This window comes from Oryctolagus cuniculus, chromosome 3 (genome assembly GCF_964237555.1).
Source record: "Oryctolagus cuniculus chromosome 3, mOryCun1.1, whole genome shotgun sequence".
Classification (NCBI taxonomy): Eukaryota; Metazoa; Chordata; class Mammalia; order Lagomorpha; family Leporidae; genus Oryctolagus; species Oryctolagus cuniculus.
The window spans coordinates 183,600,320-183,622,883 of record NC_091434.1 but is presented as its reverse complement, the minus strand read 5'-3'; the positions used below and the strand labels follow the sequence as shown (position 1 = coordinate 183,622,883).

At 56.2% G+C, this 22,564-nt stretch overlaps 2 protein-coding genes across 11 annotated transcripts in view; one reads left to right on the top strand and one right to left on the bottom strand.

Annotated features, from left to right (window-relative positions):
* The window catches only part of SLC37A3 (solute carrier family 37 member 3), a 57,274-nt gene extending 51,821 nt beyond the window's left edge, over positions 1-5,453 (bottom strand). For 5 of the 7 annotated variants that reach the window (XM_051835096.2, XM_051835101.2, XM_070071411.1 and 2 more), the window contains exon 1: positions 5,302-5,453. The gene's annotated coding sequence lies outside the window, so the exon portion shown is untranslated. Of the gene's footprint in view, positions 1-5,222 lie in introns of all 7 variants that reach the window. The other 2 variants (XM_051835097.2, XM_051835099.2) reach the window with 2 other exon arrangements.
* A 2,782-nt stretch (positions 5,454-8,235) lies between these two features.
* Positions 8,236-22,052, top strand: RAB19 (RAB19, member RAS oncogene family). 4 transcript variants are annotated; one of them, XM_017338804.3, is made up of 4 exons: positions 8,236-8,541; positions 9,022-9,244; positions 11,324-11,501; positions 20,169-22,052. In XM_017338804.3, exons 2-4 carry the CDS (start codon positions 9,044-9,046, stop codon positions 20,435-20,437), a joined length of 648 nt encoding a protein of 215 aa, XP_017194293.2. In that variant the 5' UTR covers positions 8,236-8,541; positions 9,022-9,043; the 3' UTR covers positions 20,438-22,052. The 4 variants fall into 4 exon arrangements, with proteins under 4 accessions (XP_017194293.2, XP_017194291.2, XP_069927514.1 ...); XM_017338802.3 differs by having other exon boundaries at positions 8,281-8,541; positions 11,318-11,501; XM_070071413.1 differs by having other exon boundaries at positions 8,388-8,513.
* The last annotated feature ends 512 nt before the right edge of the window (positions 22,053-22,564 follow it).

Here is a 22,564-nt window from a genome sequence, read left to right as displayed (position 1 = left end):
TTATTTTTATTAATTTATTTTTTATTTATTTCAAAGAATTACAGAGAGAGGTAGAGACACACGGAGATATCTTCCATCCACTGGTTCACTTCCCAAATGGCCACAACGGCTGGAGCGGAGTAGGTCCAAAGCCAGGAGCCAGGAGCTTCTTCTAAGTCTCCCATGCAGGTGCAGGGGCCCAAGGACTTGGGCCACCTTCTACTGCTTTCCCAGGCCATAGCAGGGAGCTGGATCAGAAAAGGAGCAGCCGGGACTAGAACTGGCGCCCATATGGGATACTGGCACTTGAGGCTAGGGCTTTAACCCGCTGTACCACAGTTCTACTTTATTTATTTATTTATTTATTTTGACAGGTAGAGTTATAGACAGTGAGAGAGAGAGACAGAAAGAGAAGTTTTCCTTTCCATTGGTTCACCCCACAAATGGCCGCTACAGCCAGCAAGCTGTGCCGATCTGAAGCCAGGAGCCAGGTGCTTCTCCTGGTCTCCCATGTGGGTGCAGGGCCCAAGGACCTGGGCCATCCTCCACTGCCTTCCCGGGCCACAGCAGAGAGCTGGACTGGAAGAGGAGCAACCAGGACAGAATCTGGCACCCCAACCAGGACTAGAACCTGGGGTGCCGGTGCCGCAGGCAGAGGATTAGCCAAGTGAGCCGCGGCGCCGGCCAACAGTTCTACTTTTCAAAGCAAGTTCACAATCATCAACTTGGTGCGATCTTGTACTGAAGCTGTTTTCAGTTTTTGAAGACGAATAGTTAAAAATGGTTTTTCCCAGAACACAATACCATGCAACTGACATAAAGATGACTGCACGTTGCAATATGTCCAAGTGGAAAACCATCCTGCCCTAGACGATACATTTGGAACATAACATTTCTCTAACCTGTGAATCCTAAAATAGCATTTTCTACCGAGAAATCTGGAGTCCATCTCAACCCAAACACAGGGAGATTTTAACCCTGTATTGCACTGGGAACGCTTTGAGAGCCCGCTGCAGTGGGAAGGCAAGAGGTGACCGGGAGCAGAGTGTCACACGTAAAGCCTCGAGCACAGGGCATCTGGGACAAAACGCCACCTGGATGCTCACACCCACACGGGACCACCTACACTGATGTCCCAGGTCTGCTTCCAATTCCTGCTTCCTGCAAATGAGCACCCTGGGAGGCAGCAGGCAGAGGACAGTTCAAGTCCTTGGCCACTCACATCAGAGACCCAGATTGGGTTCCAGGCTCCGGACCTCAGCCTGGCCCAGCTCTGGTTGTTATGTGCATCTGAGGAGTAAGCCAGCAATGAAAGATCTTTCTCTGACTCTGTGAAAATAGATAAATAAAATTTGGGGGGGAAATGCTGCCCATGGGAAAATTGGATGCCCTTTCTGTACGGTACATCCAAGCTGCCCAAGTCTTCCCACCAACCCCACCCTGTGGAAAACTAGAGAAATGGTTCATGAATCCATACCCTAACCACATACCTGGCTGTACCCTAACACTCGCCTTCTGCTGGGCCTCTCAAGCAGAAGCAACCCTTCTTCTCACAACCGGTACGCCTCAAGTATGCAGGAGGCAGCGTCTCCTTGTCCCCCACCGCTACGTCCAACCATCTTCCCCCCGGAAGACTCCAGCTTCTTTGAAACTCATGCCACGGGGCTCTACTGCCTGCTGCTCCCTCACAAATGCCAAGACCTCCTCGGCACCAGCTTCCACCACGCGTGGCCTCATTCACCTCCCTCTCCACCCCGCCTCGGGCTCAGTCCAGGAACCGGACTCCCAGTCTGTCCCTTTCAATCCTGCTTCTCTTCACCACCCACCTGTTCCTCCTCGATCACCCACAAAACCCATTCCAGAGTCGACACCAGGCCCACAGCTGGGCTTCAAACAACCTACTTCCCTTCCTTCCGGTCGCTCACTTTGAACTCCACGGGCCAACAGTCACTTCACCTCGTGGGCGCGCCCCTCGGCCTCATCCACCTCCCCAAAGAGCCTTTTCGGCTTCCTTGCCTCTGTCCTCCTCCCTGCCCAGCACTCAGTTTTGCCAGAGGGGGAAAAAAAATCCCACAAGCAGGATGATTTCACTTTTCAGATTCAAAACCACAGACCTCAAAGGATATACAACACTGCCCTGCAAGCCTACCACACTTCCCTAATCACCGGGCTTTCTCAAGCCACCCAGCAATTTCACACTTCCGAGTTCAACTTCCACAGCTTCCTCTCCTCCGCCCCTCGGACAAGCCCTGGGGGCCTGCGACTCCAGCCTGGGCTCTACGCCAGATGGTCCAGGGGCCCCGCTGCCCGCTCAGACACTCTCTGAATCGGAAACAGATTTCTTCATGCCTCCCTCTCAGACTAGCCCTCTCCCTGGTGCGCCCCACCTCAGCATCCCTCCCAGCCCACCAAGGTAACTGGGACCCAGCCTTGTTTCTGCTGCCTGGCTGCCTCCACGCCCAAGCCGTTACTGCATCCGTCCACTTGAACCTCACAGGTAACCCCCGAATCTCCCTCCTGCCTCCCGCAGCAGGCAATCTCCACCCAGCCCAAGTCCTTCCCCACACCAGCCGGAATACAGCTCAGAGCACACCCCAGCCTCTGCTCAGGACTCTTGAGGGCTTCCCAGACACAGATAAAAAGAACCCTTTACCATGGCCTCCAAAGCTGGTCTCACCTGGAACCCTGCAGGGAGGATGGCGGTGGAGGGTTAGGGACAAGCATGACAGCCAGGCTGGGAGAAGGCTCCAGAAGATGGAGGCGCTGCCTGAGCAGACGACCACGTTGGAGAGTCTGGGTTCTATCTTAATTCTTCTATTAATTTCCAGTGGTAATACAAGAGGGCTTCAAAGATTCACGGAAAATTCACAGTATCCTTTCATTCCACTCCTCTACAAACTGCCGGAAGCCCCTCGTTTTTGCATAAGGCAGAAAATTCAAAACCCACAAGGAAGTGGACGGGGGACTGTCACTCCCCTGTTCTATCAGCGTCTTTCCCCTGCTCAGACTCGGGACCTCTGCACACACGCCAGGCAGAGCCCGCATCTACACACACACTTCCATGTGCGCACACAGCACACCCTGCTCTGCATCTTCTCCTCAAGCAGCAGATGTTGGGGTCCACCCCACCAGCCCCTGGAGGCGCCCTGTTCCTGAGTGTGCATTCCTCCACATGAGCCCATCTGCGCCTCTTCCACCTGCCCCTCGCAGGCAGACGGGTCCCCTTCCCCTGCCAGAGCACACAGCAGGGAACTAGCACACCTCCTCTTTACTCTGCCCACCTGCCTCTCCAACCTCACCACCAAGGCTCCTGCACCCTCCTACCGCCTCCCCACACTAAAGCACTCTCTCACACTCTGGGTCTTCGTGTTGGCTGTCGCACTGCCAGAAATGCTCGCCTCCTGGTTCTTTGCAAATGGCTTGCTCCGTCCTTTTCTTGGCTCATCACTCAATGTCGCCGCCTGACCCAGTCACTCTCTCTGAATGGGTCTCCGTAGGTCACTACTTTTCTCATTCTGTCTGCCTTTCCTTCATAGCATTTCTCCCAATACAAACTCGTGGTTCAGCTGTTCACATGTTCACTGAGCAGCTATAACCTCCAGGAAAGCAATCGCTTTCTCAGTCCTACGTCTGCAGCTCTATCCTCAGGACTTAGTCCAGCGTTAGGAGCTATCAGTAAAGACTTAAGGAGCACCGAAGGCTTATCACATTTAGTTCTCCCAATGTTTTACAGGTAAGGAACACAGATTAGGAAGTAATCTCTCAAAGATACGGGTGTGCATTCAAACCCACACCTGACTCTAGATCCCGTGTTCTGCTGTGCAAGATAAGGCTGAACCAGAAAATATCGCAAGTGGGTTACACAGGGACTAGAACTAGGACTCCCGAAACTCACAGGTGTGTATCCACTATTAGTAATGGTGTTTCTCCCACACACTCCAGCAAGAGGGCTTTAGACGGTAAACTGCCTCACTCCTCAAATACAGGTTTCACACTGGCGAAGTTAAAAGACTACATATGCTCAAAGCATGGCGAGACTGGTGGGAAAGTACTAAGTGGACGGCTGCGTGCCCTCGTTTACAGTTCTGAGGTGAGCATCCCAGTGCTGAGCACTCACACAGTATCTTTCTGCCCCGTATTATGCAATCTGAAGCCGTTCGCCTGCACCCTTCCATACACAACTCAGATCTGCCTGAAATTCCTCTCCCTTAAATTGTCTCCTTACCACAGACGTGGAATCCCTATCACTTATCTGCAAAGAGCTTACTCCTCAGTGCCCCAAGCCCCATTCCTCCTAGCATTTTTGTGCATGTTCCAAAGACAACTAGCTATCCAGATTTTTAAAAAAAAATCTCTCCTTCCTCTAGACAAAGGCTCTGCGATGAAGCTGACGGTCACCGCGGCGACACAAACGCCCTTGACCCCGGCACGGGCCAAGGCACCGACTGGACGTCCAGCAAAGCACTGTTTCGGGGTCTTTTTCTCGGGTAGAGGCTGGAAGTCAAACATTAACAAAGAATGGTGTCGTTCAAGACAAAGCCAGGTGTAGACGCCTAAGAGGCATCAGAGCTCAGGTGGGAAGCCTCAGCTCCCTGCTGGGACGCCCCGAGGTGACTCGTCCTCCACGCAGCCTGGCCCAGAGCAGCCATCCGACCAGCGGGAGAGGAGCCGCCGGAGCACCACGCCGCAGACCCGCCTTCAACAGCCGGCTGGCAGCCACCTGCGCCAGGGCGAAGCGCGGCGGCGAACAAAGACGCCAGCAGCCGAGCGGGGCGCCCAGCGCGGGAGCCGCTCTCCCGGGAGACCCCGCAGTGGAAGCGCCAGGGCTGCACTCCAGGGGACACAGACGCCCCGCGGACACACGGTCAGACGCCGGGCCAAAAGCGCACGCACCGGCACGCTCGGCGAGCGCCAGGGCGGGGATGACGGAGGAGGCATTCGATAAAACTCCCGGCCCCGCATCGCCTAAACCCGCTCCCGCGCGGAGACCCGGCCACCCCTCCCAAGGGCTCCCGCCTGCCCGGCCAACGTCCCGGGCCCGGGGCTGGGCGGGAGAGGGGCACAAAGGCCGCCGTCGGCGGGCTCGGCCGGAGCCCTCCCCGCTCCTCCCGCGCCCCGCCGCGGCCCCCGCCGGGCCCCCGGGCCCCCGCCGCAGGGGCGGCTGCGGGGACGAGGCCAGGCCCGGGCCGGGGGGCGGCAGGGGGCGAGCGGCTGCCCGGCCCCGCTCGCGGCGCCACACCCACCGGCTGCCTCCGCCTCCAGCCGCGCATCGCAGCCCCTCGGGCCCTCCTCGCCCCCGCCAGGCCCCGGCCCCCAGCGCACCGCGAGCCGCAGTACTCGCCGCGCTCCGCCCGGCCGCTCGGCTGCACTCCCTCCGCTCCGCTGCCCCGCCGCCCAGGCCGCCACCTCACCCGCGCCGAGGCGGCCAGGGTTTCCGGGCGCCCACGTGACCCGGCCGGCGCGGCGCATGCTGGGAGTTGTAGTCCGCCGGTGCGGCTACACCTGCGGGCTGCGCCGTGGAGGCGGGGCGCTTCCCGCGGCCCAGGCCCCAGTGACCGCGATGCCACGGGAGACACCAGCCGGGAATGTTAGCTGAGACACGCAGCGAGGGAGGGAAGCGATGTGCTTTGGAGAGACCTGGTGCATATACATCGTTGTTTTTTTGTTCCGTTCTTTGTTTTTATGGAATGTTACAAGTGCTACCTGCAGAGCGCGACTGACCTGGCTGTGCTTGGTTTTTGTTTAAATTAATTAAACACAGCTGCCCGTGCCGGCAGGGCTAGTGGTCTGCTGGTATCCACGGTTCTGCACCCCGCCCTACCTGCCCACCCAGATGAGTCAATGAAAGGCAAGATCCTGGCAGCCCAAGCCATAATTAAAGACCTTAAACGTGTGTCTGAACAAGGTTGCTCTGCCCTCTGGGCTCGCTCTCAGCCGCTGAGGAAATACAAGTTTTAGAAAAATCTCCTAATGCAGAAAAGCTCTCTACACAGGTAGTAGAGGAAGGAAACAGGTTAACTACTGAATAAGGTTAGACTGGCATGGGACACACACGACAAGCACCCTGGAGATCGCGAGATGGAAAGGAACCTCTCCTGATCACAGAGCCGCGCGGAAGCCACCTCACCTGGGTGTCCTTGAAGGAGGCTGGACGACACTTCTTGCCACGTAGTTCCTCCTAACTTACCGCGATCACTGGGGCCACCGCCTGAATTGACTTTGTCCAGAGGAGAAAAAGCTTCTCCTGTCTTTGCCGCGAGAGGTCCTTTCTTTCAGGGGGGGCAAGGTGTCCACCAAGCAAGACTGTCAGGCTCCCGCAGGAAGTGAGAGGTGGGGGCGCTTCAGGAAGACTTGCCCCCCAGGTCCTTGCACGTTTCTGGGTGGTGGCTCCACGGAGAAGCTTGGTCAGCCCTTGTAAGTGGCCGCACACATTTGAAAAGGAAATTTTGAAAGAAAGGGGGATGGGCAGGAAACCAGTCTTCCCTTACTCTCAGCGGGAGAATTCAGGTTTGGTTTTTCATGAGCTGAGCGCCTGCTCCTACACAGCACAGCACGGTTCTGTCTGCAGCCCTCCAAGGGTGCGGCTGGAGAAACGTGATGTCAGGGTGGGCAAAAATAAAGCAGCCGGACACGTCACTGTTAGGTTTTGCAGTACGGTGTGGGACATTACCCAGCCTTGAAAGGGACTGCAAGTCAGATACATGCTACAACATGGATGGACTTGGAGAACATTATGCTGAGAAGTGAGCCAGACACAAGGGGACAAATACTGCATGATTCCGTTTATAGGAGATACTTGCAATAGCCGAATTCATAGAAACGGAAAGTAGGATGGAATTTCCAGGGGCTGAGGGGAGGGAAGATGCAGAATTATTGTTTAACGGGCAAATATTTTACTTGGGAAGACGAAACAGTTCTGGAGATAGTTGATAACATTAGTTGCAGAACAACGTATTTCATGCCACTGAATTTTATACCTTAAAATGGCAAGAATATATAGTGAAATATGTGTGTGTGCACGCATGGATGTGTGTGTATATCTGTGATTCTGTGTGTGTGTGTGTGTGTGTATTTATAGCAAGTATATAACCTGTGTCACTACCACCCAGCTAAAGAATGTCTTCTTCCCACAGCCCAAGGGTGCTCTTTGCACCTGGGCGGAAAGGGTGGAGTGGAGAGAGGCAGACCCTGTCTCCTTGGTTCTCGAAGCCATCTGTACATTTTAGCATCTATTTCTACCTCTGTTTGCTCTCCAAGAGCTAGACCCGAGTCAGCTGATTTTTTTGTTGTTGTTGTTACAGTATCCATTGCAAGAAAGAAAACATTTGGACAAGCAGCTTCACTGACAATCACACCTAACAGGCTGATACCCTGCCGTTTGCGGCGGCACGTGACCTACATTCTATTCCAAGGCACCGACTGTAGCAGCAGCTGTTGTCAATGCCTTGTTTTCTAGTTCCATCCGCCAGCGCTGAGTTAGAACACTGATATGTAAATGGAACTTGGGGCACAATAAGCCACATTTTAAATGCAACCTGAAGGAGTCACAGGAACAATCTTCGTGGACAGTTGTCCTGCGTTTCACACTTTTGGACCCCAACCCAAGTGGTAAACCCATTTTACGTCACCCCCGCACACACGCCTCTTACAAACCACTCGAACCTTTTCCAAAACAATACTCACTCCGACTACACAGGCACATTCTGAACTTTTCCCTGACCTCTTCTATAAAAAACAGAACACTGGTTGCCACCCACTGACACCGGTTCTGTGACTGGTGCCTAGGTCCCAGCCCGCAGTGGGAAAGCACTATACACTGAAATACTTTATCAGGCAAGCCGCCGGCAGTGCCGCCTCGCTGCCTCGCTGCTTCCACGCTGCAGGTCCCCTCGTGGAGAAAATCCAGTCCCAGTCCCCCTGATGCACACGGAGAGGTGGTCCACGCTCGGGGCGCCCCGGGCAGAAGTCACCGCGGCCATGCGCCCACGGCCGGCACCAGGGACCGCGGAACCCTGGGTGTTCCTCGAGTGAGGTTAGTCTTCAGCGAAACCCTAAGCGGGAGGGAGAGAGTTTTTTTCGACCTTTTCTCCCCCGAAGACTTCAAAGTTCCTTTAGGATTGTGGTGCCCGCTCCTGGGATCACCTGTCTCCTGGCCACTCCTCAAAAAGAGGAACCCACAGCCCCAAGCCATTGCTGAAGATCCGGGTGTGCAACCTCCTCTAAGGTGATGTCGGGACAGCTCAGGCACACGAGGGCCACGCGGGCAGCCGAGCGCGCAGAGGCGGCTCCGGGGGCTGCCCGTCTCCCCGCGGGCCTCCGCTGCGCCCGCCTGGTGCGCCTCGCCTGGGGCGGCGTCCCCCGCGCCTCCGCTCCGGGCAGGTGGGAGGGATCGAGCTGCCTTTCCTTTCACTTTCTCCTGCCGCCGGGCCCGAACTACAGTTCCCACCGCGCCGCGAGGCAAGAGGAAGAAGGGGCGCCGAGGGCTGAGGAGGAAAACCGGGAGAGAAAGGGTCGCCGCCTGCTCGCCCGCGGAGGTGAGGGAGCCGGACCGGCCCGCAGCAGGTGACCCCGGAGGCAGGATGCGGGGGCTCGGTCCCGACGGGCCGCCTGCAGGCTGAGTGGACACCCTGGGGACTTAGGGGAGGGAGAGGGCCACGGACCTCGGGTTTCAGCTCCAGCCCCTGCAAAAGTCTGCATGTGGTCTGACCGTGACCCTGGTCTGCCGCAGAGGCCCGGGGTCCCACCTCGCCCCTTTCCCACCTGCAGATTGCGTCTCGGTGTGGATTTCCCTGTGTTCGATGCCCTGCTCTGCGACTTTAGAAAAGCAAATGAAACAGGGGCCGATGAAGGGGTGGGGCATCCACACGGGCCTGGCCGCCCACTGCTGGCTGCCTCCTGGACCCACCCGAGACTGGCAGTGCCACCTGTTCTGAGGGAACCCCTCCAGTGCTTCCCCACCCCTGGAGACCACCCCCTGTGTTAGCCCTGACCCTCCCGCGTCTCCCGCGCCTGGTGGGTGCTGACGCCCTTCTTCGGCTCCAGGTCTATTCCAGGTGCGAGCGCCATGCAGCTCTCCGGCTCAGCCAGGACAGCTGAGGAGGACTTCGACTACTTGTTCAAGATCATTCTCATCGGGGACTCGAACGTGGGGAAGACGTGCGTGGTGCAGCACTTCAAATCCGGGGTCTACACGGAGTCGCGGCAGAACACCATCGGGGTGGACTTCACCGTGCGCTCCCTTGAGGTGGACGGCAAGAGAGTGAAGGTCAGCAGGCGCGGGCCGGGCACCCCTCGGCTGGCCAGAGTGCCCAGCACCGAACCCACGCTCACCACTGGGGAGCCGGGGAGTCAGTGTTTTCAGTGAGACACACACCCCCAAAGGGAAACATTACTAAATCCATCTAAAGGTCAAAATGTCTCAAAAAATAACTACTAACAATAAAGCCAGAGAAGAATGGCAAACCGCACATAGACCCGGTTGGCCGGCCCTATCTGTGGGTTCCCCGCTCTATTTTCTATCAAAAATAGAAGATATTCAGGGAAAAATTGCACCTGTACTGAGTATGGGCAGGTTTTGTTTTCCTGCCATTTTTCCTGAAGCAGCAGAGTCGATGTGTCGGGTAGTATTTATGCTGTTAGGTATTATACGTAAGCTAGAGATGATGTGAAGAATGTGGGAGGATGTGTAGATTCCATGCAACTACTGCACCATTTTCCATGAGGGCCTTGAGCATTTATGTAAGCAAACGCCTCAGACTGGTTTCCACGGAGGTCTTGGAGCCAAGCTCCCACAGACACGGGAGGGCGCCTGTATTTGCAAATATGGCACTGACCTAATGTGACAAGATCCCTGGTGACAACCCAGCAGGCGATCAACAACCAAATACAAAAAGCAGGCCAGTTATATACTGGAAAAGCTGTGATGTCACAGAGTTTCTAAGAACCAGCCCACAGGTTTCTGTAAATACCCATTCTTGCTCTCAATTTTAAAAGTTTAAATTAAGCCGGCGCCGCGGCTCACTAGGCTAATCCTCCACCTAGCGGCGCCGGCACACCGGGTTCTAGTCCCGGTCGGGGCGCCGGATTCTGTCCCGGTTGCCCCTCTTCCAGGCCAGCTCTCTGCTGTGGCCAGGGAGTGCAGTGGAGGATGGCCCAGGTGCTTGGGCCCTGCACCCCCTGAGAGACCAGGAAAAGCACCTGGCTCCTGGCTCCTGCCATCGGATCAGCGCGGTGCGCCGGCCGCAGCGCGCCGGCCGCGGCGGCCATTGGAGGGTGAACCAACGGCAAAGGAAGACCTTTCTCTCTGTCTCTCTCTCTCACTGTCCACTCTGCCTGTCAAAAAAAAAAAAGAAAGAAAATGTAACAAGTGGGTCTAGTTTGCAATTCAGATGCAATACAAATGTACAACGGCACTTTGGGGATAGATGGGAGATTTCAAATATGGTCTGGTTACTAGACGATGCCAAGGAGCTCTGAAAAGTTCATCAGCAGTGACAGTGGCATTATGGTTACATAAGAAAACGTCCATTTTCATAGGGATGTGTGTTGATGTAAGTCAAATGAAATGGCCTGAAGGTTGGAATTTGCTTTAAAATAATACCTCAAAGAAATCAACCGAATGGGCTGGTCGAGCCAGAAGTTGGGAAGTCTTGCCGAGTATTGAATCCAGGTATATGAGGATTCATTTCTCTGACCTCTCTCGTTTTGTGTACGTTTGCAATCTTTCCCCTAAAAATACATCTCAGGGCAAGCTGTTGGTCCCACGTCAGACAGCCCGGGTTGGAGCCGCAGCTCTGGTCCTGGGAGGCGCCCTGCCGACTGAAGAGCCTGGGTTCCTAACACCCACAGACTCACGGGTGTTTCAGGGTGCCTGGTGTCTGCCTCCCGCAGGTACCTGGGAAGTGAACCAAACGACAGATCTCTCTCTCTCTCTGCCTCTGAGCAAATAAAATAAATGCACAATGAAAAGGAATAGACAGCGTGAGAGGAGGAGGGTATTGGTGCCTCGGCAGCGTTAGCGGACATGTAAACTGGCGCCCTGCTGGGGCACTCATTTGGCAGATGCTACTGTGAGGACGCCCTCAGGCGTGAGCAGCCCCACGGGCCTTTCATTGAGCTCACAGGTCAAAAGAACACAAGACTCCAGGGAAAAAATGGGTCCCTGTCTCTGAGGGAAGTGTCCCTTAGGTGGCAGGTCACAAACCTAAAAGCACATCCAGGGAGCCCCCCGCCCCAGACCTCCTGAATCTGGCCGCGTGGAAGGGAGTCCCAGAGAACTATAGCTTTAAGACTCCACCGGCATGGGAACTCCTGACGCGGTACCCCCTGTCCCTCTCAGATGCAGGTGTGGGACACGGCCGGCCAGGAGCGCTTCCGCACCATCACACAGAGCTACTACCGCAGCGCGCACGCGGCCATCATCGCCTACGACCTCACGCGGCGGGCCACCTTCGAGTCGGTCCCTCACTGGATCCACGAGATAGAAAAGTACGGAGCGGCTAACCTGGTCATCATGCTGATCGGTAGGGCGTTTCCGAAGCATTTCATTTCCCTTGGCCAGGAAGCAGGTGCACTGTGGCGGCTCCTCATCACGCTCTGAGCTGCCAGTCTCCCGGGAAGAGAAGGGCTTTCCTGCCGTCCAGCAAGGAGGCCGCGGGAATGTGATTCCCATCTGCCTGCCCCCCAGGCCCTCCAGAAAGCTGTATGGCGTAGGAGCAGTTGGCTGGTCTGCAGAAATGCCGGCACAGCCAATTCCCATGGAAGGCAGTGGGAGTCAGGCCAGCATGGGGCTACCACAGTTAAGTGGCTGTCTTAAGGAAGCAGGAACCTAAAAATATATAGAATTATGTTGTAGCGCTCCCAAAACCTGAGTCCACCTGCCTGAGGCACGAGAAGCCAGTCGCTGACGTAGGGTGATGCAAGAGATGAGGTTTGCTGCAAAGCGCAGAGACAGGAGCTGGGCGGCTACTGCTTGATTCTCGGGCTCCTCTGGGGGTTGGGGTGATGGTTCCTGCAGACAGAAGTTGGGGCTGAGAGGTGTGTGTTCAGCTCCTGTGCAGGTCCCTGGTTGGTCTGCTGTGCCCATGGCCCTACTCTGATTGGTCAGCAATCGGGTTCATTTGGAGATGTTTACGATGGCGGAGTTGATTGCAATTCCTCAGGTGATAGGTACTTCTCGCGCAGGGACTGGGGTTCCGAGAAAAGAAACTCCTCAAGACAGCACTAGGCGCCAGTGCTGTGGCGGTGAGCCACGCTGCCTCCTGCATCCAGCGTCCCAGATCAGAGCACCAGTCTGCATGCGGGCTGCTGTGCCTGGGAAGGCAGCAGAGGACAGCCCACGAGGGAGCCCCAGCTGGAGCTCCAGGCTCCTGGCTTCAGCCTGGCCCCGCCCTGGTCACTGCGCCCATTTGGGGAGTGCATCTGTGGCTGAGAGGTCTCGCCCCACCTCCACTCTCTCTCCTCTCTATCTCCCTACCTGGTGAATTAATCTTAAATTAAAAAAAAAAAAAAAAAAAGGGCTGGCGCCGCGGCTCACTAGGCTAATCCTCTGCCTTGCGGCGCCGGCACACCGGGTTCTAGTCCCGGTCGGGGCGCCGGATTCTGTCCCGGTTGCCCCTCTTCCAGGCCAGCTCTCTGCTGTGGCCAGGGAGTGCAGTGGAGGATGGCCCAGGTGCTTGGGCCCTGCACCCCCTGAGAGACCAGGAAAAGCACCTGGCTCCTGGCTCCTGCCATCGGATCAGCGCGGTGCGCCGGCCGCAGCACGCCGGCCGCAGCGGCCATTGGAGGGTGAACCAACGGCAAAGGAAGACCTTTCTCTCTGTCTCTCTCTCTCACTGTCCACTCTGCCTGTCAAAAAAAAAAAAAAAAAAAAAAGGCTAAACATCAAGAGATTATCTATAGGGATAAATGACCTTGTAGTGCCAGCCGCACTACTCCCTTCATTCATTCGGTGAGTTGATTTTAGAAAGGATTTTTTTTTTTTTTTTTTTTTTTGGACAGGCAGAGTGGACAGTGAGAGAGAGAGACAGAGAGAAAGGTCTTCCTTTTCCATTGGTTTACCCCTCAATGGCTGCTGCGGCTGGCGCACTGCGGCCATCGCAACACACTGATCCGAAGCCAGGAGCCAGGTGCCTCTTCCTGGTCTCCCATGCGGGTGCAGGGCCCAAGGACCTGGGCCATCCTCCACTGCACTTCCGGGCCACAGCAGAGAGCTGGATAGGAAGAGGAGTGACCGGGACAGAATCCGGTGCCCCGACCAGGACTAGAACCAGGGGTGCCGGCACCGCAGGCAGAGGATTAGCCACAGGGCAAGGAAACATAAGCTAAGGGCAGGGAGGCTGGGAGACTAGGACCTGATACACTGCCTTCAAAACACTGCATCAGGGCTGAGCTCCAAGTAGCTCCATTGTTAAGGCATAAGGTGGGGGACTTGCAGGAAAAGATGGGGAAACAGACAAGAGTTTGGAGCATCAGAGGGAAATGTGGGAAATGTAGAGGGCCGGTCACAGGTCACCTCTGCTGGTGCCCAGCGTGGCTTGCATTTCCAAGGCAGTGGATGCTAGATGAGACCCCAGAAAGCACCTTGCCCAGAAATTCACACTGGGCCCCCCCCGAGGGTGAGAATGGGGTGACATCAACGTGTCAGCAGTATGGATTTCAAGTAGAAATTCTCAGTGGGGGAGAGAGGATACACTCACACGGCTGGGTGAAGAACACCCCAGCCGACCACGTGTGTAGACCGCAGAGAGCATGGCTGGAGTCTGTGGTGGCCCCAAGTCCCCAGGGAGCCATTCAGAGGGCGGTGCCTGGTTACACCCGTGAATGACTACCGACCCCGGTTAGGTCCTTGGGGAGGGACTGATGCAGTGGAGGAAACCACCGCTGTGAAGCCGGCATCCCGGCTGCTCCACTTCCAAACCACCTCCCTGCTGGCAGGAGAGGGTCCCGCACCCAGGTGGGAGACCTGGGTGGAGTTCCAGGCTCCCGGCCGAGGCCTGGCCATTGTGATTTGGGGAGTAAACCAGTGCCTGGAGGATCTCTCTCTCTCTCTGTCACTCTGCCTTTCAAATAAATATGTAGATTAAAAAAAACTCAATAAAGTGAACATGATGCTTCCTCTGAAGCTGAGTGCACTCTGCAGGGTACACAGCGGGGCCCAGGTGGACAGGCAGGGGCATCCGGGGCCTCTGGGGTCAGAAGGAGACGGGCAGAGGAGGCTTGCAGACAGGAATGAAGCATGGCTCTCCCCTCCCATCCAGGTCACATGTGTCCCCAGGGGACACAGGAGGTGGCTCCTCCCCAGAGCCTCTCCCCAGCCAGCTCCGCGGGACACCTACTGTGGGGAAACAGATGGGGCGGGATCACCAGGGCTCTCCTTGGGCTGCAGCTTTCGGCTCGGAGGCGATCTGGAGCCGTTCCCCGCGTGGGTCCTGGGGGCCGTCACGGCAGTTCTCTCTGCGTGGGGGCCTGCTGCCCGGAACCCAGGAAGGTTAAAGTCCTGTTCCTGCAGTCCCGTTTCCTGGTGCTGTCTCCACAGCTCTTCACACTCGTGGCTCTTTCTGTCTCAGGCGTGCACCTGCAGCACCACGCCCTCACCACACGGCTGACTCCAGTCGGCACAGAGCTCAGAGAGCCTTGCCTGGTGCTGCTGTTGTCCAGCCATCGGCAGGAAGCCCAGCTCCTGTGCAGAGTCCTTGGTGGTCCCCTGGGGCCCCCGTGCCACCCCCCCCCCCCGGGAGAATGCACAGACTCCCGGTCACTGCTGGCAGGGTCTTCCCAGGAGGGCCGGCTTATCCTTCCCTCACCCGTTCTGTTCTGACCTCCTAACTCACACCCTGCATCAGAGTGAGGGGTTTAGGAGCCAACTCCCTTTTGTAGCTTGTGCTGGGAGTTCTGTCTCCTAACTCTCTTTGGCATCCAATGTTTATCCCCTTAGGATTTCAACTGAACCTTCCACTTCAATTCCCTTTATATTACAGGTCTGTGATCTCGCAACAGCACCCCCAGGGCCAAATATTCAGTGTTCAGGATTTGTCAGATTTCAGAAAGATGCATTCTATGAAGGTACAGCAGGGTTTGAGCCAACACTCTATAGCCAAATAGCTTTTGTTTTTCTTCTAAAGATCTACCCATTTATTTGAAAGGCAGAGCTACAGAGAGGCAGAGGCAGAAAGACACAGAAAGGTCTTCCATCTGCTGGTTCACTCCCCAATTGGCTGCAATGGCTGGAGCTGTGGCAATCTAAAGCCAGGAGCTTCTTCCAGGTCTCCCATGTGGGTGCAGGGGCCCAAGGACTTGGGCCATCTTCCACTGCTTCCCCCCACCACCACCCAGGCCAAAGCAGAGAGCTGGACTAAAAGTGGAGCAGCCGGGACTCGAACCAGCGCCCACATGGAATGCCAGCACTATAGGCAGCAGCTTCACCACTATGCCACAGCATTGGCCCCCAAATAGCTTTAAAAAAAAAAAAAAAAAAAGACTTATTTGTGGGCAGTGCTGTGGAGCAGGGGGTTAAAGCCCTGGCCTGCAACACCAGCATCCCATAAGGCACCGGTTCGAGTCCCGGATGCTGCACTTCTGATCCAGCTCCCTGCTAATGGCCTGGGAAAGCAGTGGAAGATGGCTCAAGTCCTTGGGCTCCTGTATCCACCTGGGAGACCTGGAAGAAGCTCCTAACTCCGGGCTTTGGACCAGATCAGCTTCAGCCATTTGGGGAGTGAACCAGCAGATGAAGACCTCTCTCCCTCTCTCTTGCTCTGTCTCTACCTCTCTGTCTTTCAAATAAATAAGATAAATCTTTAAAAAAATAAAAGATTTATTTGTTTGAAAGGCAGAGTTAGAGAGAGAGAGAAAGAGATCTTCCATCGACTGATTCACTCACTCCCCAAATGACCCAACAGCCAGAGCTGCACTGATCCAAAGCCAGGGGCCAGGTGCTTCTTCCAGGTCTCCCACATGGGTGCAGGAGCCCAAGGACTTGGGCCATCTTCTACTGCTTTTCCAGACCATAGCAAAGAGCCGGATTGAAAGTGGAGCAGCAGGGACTTGAACCAGCACCTGTATAGGATGCCAGTGCCACAGGCAGAAGCTTAGCCTGCTACACCACAGCACTGGCCCCTGAATTAAAAACTTTAAACGGTCAGTTTAGGACAGATGTTCCTGTCAAATGAATGACCAAAGAACTTAGGGATTTCGGAGTTTTATGGAGTTGGGATTGCCAGGAGGTATCATACAGCTCTGCGTGTGCCACTCACCCGATCCTCAGTGTTGTAATGAGAACTGGTAACAGCCTTCTGCGTATCTGGATGTGGGAGCCAGCAAAGGGCACTGAGCAGACCTTCTGTTTCTTTCCCTCCCTCCAAGTGCCGGGCTCATGCTGCAGGGTGCAGGCACCGGCTGGTGAGGGGTGGAGCAATGGACGGTCAGCACTGCCGGTCCGATCCGGGTGTGGCAGACGGGACAGGCACCAGGAGCACGGCATAAAAATGGGAATGTGCAGTCAGCGAGGGATGCAGACAACAGGTCCGACTCCTGGCTCCGCAGGTGCCTGCTCCCCGCACACATCTCCTCCACCAAGCAGTCCTCCTACCTCCCTTCTAGAAGCTGAGCTTGGCCCTGAGCTTGGGCCTCACTGCCTGTGGACTTGCAGAGTCCTGTTGAAGGGGCGCATGTCCTGAGGCTGCTGTCGCAAGCCAGGGGACTTAGGATACCAGGAGTGTGCTCTCACCATCGGAAGGCTGCGCCCGGACTCCTGTGGGGCCCCGGACGGACACAGCACTGGCAGGCTGCGCCCGGACTCCTGTGGGGCCCCGGACGCAGCACCAGCAGGCTGTGCCCGGACTCCTGTGGGGCCCCGGACGCAGCAGCACCGGCAGGCTCTTGGAGAGACTCTGTCCCTTGCCCTTCTCACTGCTGTGGCTGCACCATGCAGCCTCTGCCTCCTGGGGGTGGGGAGTGACACTCCCTCCTCCTCCCTCTTGGAAGGAGGCGTGAGACTGTGGCACCCACCCAGCTAATCCAGGGCAATCTCCGCACGTCGGGATCCTTAGCTCCGTCACATCTGCAAAGACCCCTTAGCGATTACAGTTTCCAGGGGTTCAGCGTGGTAATGCCCGCTGAAAACACTCTTGGACTTACACTTCTTAGAGAATGATTATGACCCAAGCCCAGCTTTGTCTCTGGGCAGGCTGCTGACGGTGACTGGGGAAGTACTTTTCAATCTTCTACTTTCACTGGGACAGATGAACACACAGAAACGTGCATGGTGATGTATCCTAAGGAGAAACACCTAAGCCAACAGCATCTGGGTCAGGAATGAGAACAGTGTTGGCGCCAGCCCCGCTCCCCAGCCTCCCTCCCCTGCAGGCCAGCACAGCATGACCTTCGTGGTTACCACAGCCCTACTTTTCTTGACCCTTTCACCTCCTAACCCCCGTCCCCAGACGGTGAAGTTCTGTTTTGCTGTTGCTGCTGAACTTTCTATAAATGGAATCAGAAAATGTCTTCTGTCTAAGCTGCTTTCCCTCAGTGTTAAGTTTCGGAGTTTTTTCCATATTGTTGCAGGTAGCTATAATTCTTACCTTTTTAAAAATCCATTTGCAAGGTAGAGTGATGTGCACAGTGAGAGAGAGACAGAGAGAGTGAGCGAGCCAGCTTCCACCTGGTGGGTCATTCTCCCAAATGCCTGCAGTAGCCAGTGCTGGGCTGGGCCAAATCCCAGATCCAGGAACTCCATCCAGGTCTCCCAAGTACTAAAGCCAACATCTGCTGCCTTCCAGGCACAGTATCAGGAAGCTGGACTAGAAGCAGAGGCAGGACTCAACCCAGGCACTCTGTTGTAGGACGCAGCTGTCCCAAGCAGTGCCACCCTTATTCTTTTTTTTTTTTTTTTTTTTTTTGACAGGCAGAGTGGACAGTGAGAGAGAGACAGAGAGAAAGAGAAAGGTCTTCCTTTGCCGTTGCGCTGATCTGAAGGCAGGAGCCAGGTACTTCTCCTGGTCTCTCATGGGGTGCAGGGCCCAAGCACTTGGGCCATCCTCCACTGCACTCCCGGGCCACAGCAGAGAGCTGGCCTGGAAGAGGGGCAACCGGGACAGAATCCGGTGCCCCGACCGGGACTAGAACCTGGTGTGCCAGCGCCGCTAGGCGGAGGATTAGCCTGTTGAGCCACGGCGCCGGCCTACCACCCCTTATTCTTTTTTTTTTTTTTTTTTTTTTTTTTTTTTTTTTTTTTTTTATAGGCAGAGTGGACAGTGAGAGAGAGAGACAGAGAGAAAGGTCTTCCTTTGCCGTTGGTTCACCCTCCAATGGCCGCCGCGGCCGGCGCGCTGCGGCCGGCGCACCGCGCTGATCCGATGGCAGGAGCCAGGAGCCAGGTGCTTATCCTGGTCTCCCATGGGGTGCAGGGCCCAAGCACCTGGGCCATCCTCCACTGCACTCCCTGGCCACAGCAGAGGGCTGGCCTGGAAGAGGGGCAACCGGGACAGAATCCGGCGCCCCGACCGGGACTAGAACCTGGTGTGCCGGCGCCGCTAGGCGGAGGATTAGCCTAGTGAGCCGCGGCGCCGGCCCCACCCCTTATTCTTTTACATGATTTGTGCAATGTTCCTTTGCAAGAACACACTACAAGGTATGCCTCCCTTGTGTTAGTGATGGGCTTTTTAAAGTTTTTTATTTTAAAGTTTTATTTAAAGAAACAGAGAGAGATTTTTCATCCACTGATTCACTCCCCCGGACACCCACAAGAGCTAGTGCGGGAACCAAGCAGGAGCCAGGAACTCCATCTGGGTCTCCCACGTGGGTGGCAGGAACCCAAGTGCCTGGGCCATTATCTGCTGTCTCCCAGGTGCGTTAGCAGGAAGCTGCTTCAGAAGCAGAGGCAGGACTCAATCCCAGGCACTCCAGCGCAGGGCTCCCGAGTGCAGCTTATGCTGCTGCACCACAATTTTAGGCTCCAGTTAGCATTTCTTTGTTTATTTATTATTTGAAAGGCAAAGAAACAGAGATAGAGACATGTGAAGAGAGCTCTTCCAAACTTCCACCTGCTGGTTCCTCCCCCAGTGGCCTGCAGCAGCCAGGGTTGGGCGAGAGAGAAGCCAGGAGCCGGAGCTCCATGTGGGTCCCTCACAGGGGTGGCAGGAACCCAGCTGCTTCAGCCAGCACCTGCTACATCAGGACGCGCATGAGCTGAGGCAGCTCCTGGGTGAAGACGCTGATGGGCACGCTGCCTGGGTCAGTGTCCTGGCTCTGCCGCTGGCTCCAGCTTGGTGCTAATGAGAACCCTGTGAGGCAGCAGTGACGGCTCAAGAATTTGGGACACCCAGATTGAGTTCCAGGCTCCTGGCTTCAGCCTGGCCCTGCCCTGGCTATTGTGGCCATCTGGGGAGTGAATCATCAGATGGAGGGTCGATCTCTCTCTCCTTCAAAGAAAATGAAAGTCAATACTTTTTAAAATCTAAAAGAAGGGACCAGTGCTGTGGCATAGTGGTAAAAGCTGCTGCCTGCAGTGCTGGCATCCCATATGGGCACCGGTTCGAGACCTGGCTGCTCCACTTCTGATCCAGCTCTCTGCTATGGCCTGGGAAAGCAGTAGAAGATGGCCCAAGTCCTTGGGCCCTTGTACCAGCATGGGAGACCGGGAAGAAGCTCTTGGCTCCTGGCTCCGGATGTGCCAAGCTCCGACCCTTGTGGCCACTTGGGGAGTGAACCAGTGGATAGGAGATCTCTCTCTTCCTCTGCCTCTGTAACTCTAGTCCCAAATAAATAAATAAATCTTTAATAAACAAAAAACTAAAAGGAAACACTTTCATTGCGTACCGTCAGTCCAGCAAATCCTGATCTCCCGCTCGGGGAGCCCAGGCTCGGCTCACAGCACCCAGCACTTTGTGGTGTGGAAAGAGCTAGGCTGCAAGGATGAGGGAAGACTTCGAGAGGCACGGCGGGAGAGACAGGGCTCCACATGTCCCCCGGTACACACCGTCCTCTGGCCTAGTCCTAGCTGTTCTTTAAGTCCCTGCAGGACAGGCCGCAGAGACCCATTCCGAGCATCCGTGTTGGCATTTCCACCCTCGGTTACCACTTGAGTGCCTGCGTGCGGGCTAACCGATGAACGAGGAAGGTTCTCTTCAAAGTCGATTTCCAGGAGAACGAGTGCAGGTGCTCAGTGGCGCATGCTTGTCTGTCCCCTGCAGGAAACAAGTCGGACAGGTGGGAAGAGCGGCACGTGCTGTTTGAGGAGGCCTGCACGCTGGCCGAGAAACACGGCCTCCTCGCCGTGCTGGAGACGTCTGCCAAGGAGTCCAGGAACATAGACGAGGTCTTCGTGCTGATGGCCAAGGAGCTGATTGCCCGCAACAGCCTGCACCTGTATGGGGAGAGCGCCCTGAACAGCCTGCCCCTGGACTCCAGCCCGGTTCTCGTGGCACAGAGGCCCAGTGAAAAGACCCACTGCACCTGCTGAACCCATGCCAGGCCGTCTCTGGAGCCCAGGAGCCCAGAGCCTCCTTCTTGTCTCCTGATCGCTCCTTCCTGGACGAGCAGCACTTTTGCCTGAACTGCCAGCCCAGGCCACAGGCGCCAAGTCTAACCAAAGGGGACACTGCTGGAACCCGGGCGCCGGGCAGGGGCGGGAGGGTGGGGCTGGCCCTCCCCTCTCCCTGCTCTGTCTCCTGGCTCCTCCACTGCTCTCAGCTGGATTCTGCTTCTCACTTGCAGAGCAGCCGCGCTGGGGGGTGTCTGGAGCAGTTTGACGAAGCCTGGGCAGGAGGGCTGGGGACGCTGGCAGTGGGAACCCCAATGCCGTCACCGCGGGCCCGATGTCCCCACCTCAGGGCTTCAGCGGCGGGAGCAAAGCCTGCTGACGCGAACACCAGGGACCTCTGAGGGGTGGACTTGGATGCCCCCGGTCCTGGCTGGGCTGGGATGTGGGGGCCCTGCAGACGCCTTCTGGAACATTACTCACTTGAAGTACATGGCTGCCTCATGAACGATTATGAGGCCCTTACTGGGCTTCCCCGATGTGGCCCTGGGGCCGGGGTGACCCCAGACTACTGCCCCGGGCGGCTCGCGGGGGTGGACGATGCTCACTGGCAGCGGGGACTCCTGGGAGCGTGGCACCAGTCAGCCACTGAGCTCTCTGTCCGTCAGCGGTCACGCCAGGCCTCCTGGGGGTGGGCGAGCCCTCCCAGGGGTCCTGTCCCGCAACAGGGGGCGCTCAGTCCCTACTCTCCCCTGCTGCCGCCCTGCTGCTTGGGCGGGCGTCTCAAGGCCCAGACCACGACAGTGAGGGGGCACCAGGCGCCACCACCCCAGCCCTCCTGCGGGTCAGAGAGGAATCCACTCTCCAGTCTCCCCTCTGTGCTCCGTACACAAGTCCTGGTGCCTCGGGAGCCCCCGGGCCCCGAGGGTCCATCCCGAGCTACAACACCTGCAGGGGAGCGCTTTCACTTTCTGATTCAAGGTCCCTTTTAGGGACTCCTTGCCGTGCAGCTGAGTCTCCGGTGCTTGTCAGCTAGCTCTGTTCCCAAAAACCAGAGCAGCCAATCCCAGGACACATGGTCAGGACCAGGCCCCAGCCTAGTGAATGGCCTGCCAGGTTCCCCTCTGTGGTTAGGGGAAGCAGCTGGGACCCCAGCCTCTGGGATCAGTGAGCTGCTTTCCTGCCTCTCCACCCCCAGCAATGGGAGATCCCAGGCCAGGAGCCTGCATCGTGGCACAGCCAATAATAGTCCCCCCACCCCCACACACCCCCATTCCCCACTTCCTGCAACACCGGCGTCCCATATGGGCACTGATCGAGACCCGAGACCCGGCTGCTCCACTTCCGATCCGGCTCCCTGCTATGCACCTGGGGAAGCAGCAGAAGATGGCCTTAGTGTTTGGGCCCTGCACCCACACGGGAGACCCAGAAGTGGCTCCTGACTCCTGGCTTTGGCCTGGCCCAGCCCCAGCCATTGTGGCCATTTGGGGAGCAAGCCAGCAGATGGAAGATCCTCTCTCTCTCCCCCCTCTCTCTCTCTCTCTCTCTGCTTCTCTGTAACTCTTCAAGTAAATAAATAAATGTTTAAAAAAAGGAAGTAAGTATGTGTGAGTCCATCAGCTTCATGCTCTCCCTCTGTGACTGCTCCTGCTGGTCAGGTTTCTTTGATCTTCCAGCAACAATGATTTTTAGGGTTTTTCTATTTCTGAAAAAAAAAAAATCTTGATTATGACTGCATTAAATCTGTAGCTCACTGGGTATTCTTGACATCTTAACAGTATTACATCTTCCAGTCCACGGCTATGGGATGTCTTTCCATTGATTTATGTCTTCTTTAGGTGTTTTTCAGTCACAGTTTATAGTTTTCAGTGGACAAACCTCTTTAACATTTATTTATTTATTTTTATTTTAAAGACAAAGAGGCAGAAGCAGAGGGAGAGAGAGGTCTCGCATCCGCTGGTTCCCTCCCCAGATCTGATCCTGTGGCATTTGTATCTGGTGGGAACCAACACCAGCACCTGCAGACTTGTAGCACTGACGCTGGGATTCCACAGGACTCGGCGCACTGGAGAGAAAGGCGTCGGACGGGCCTCTGAGGTCGCCCACTCG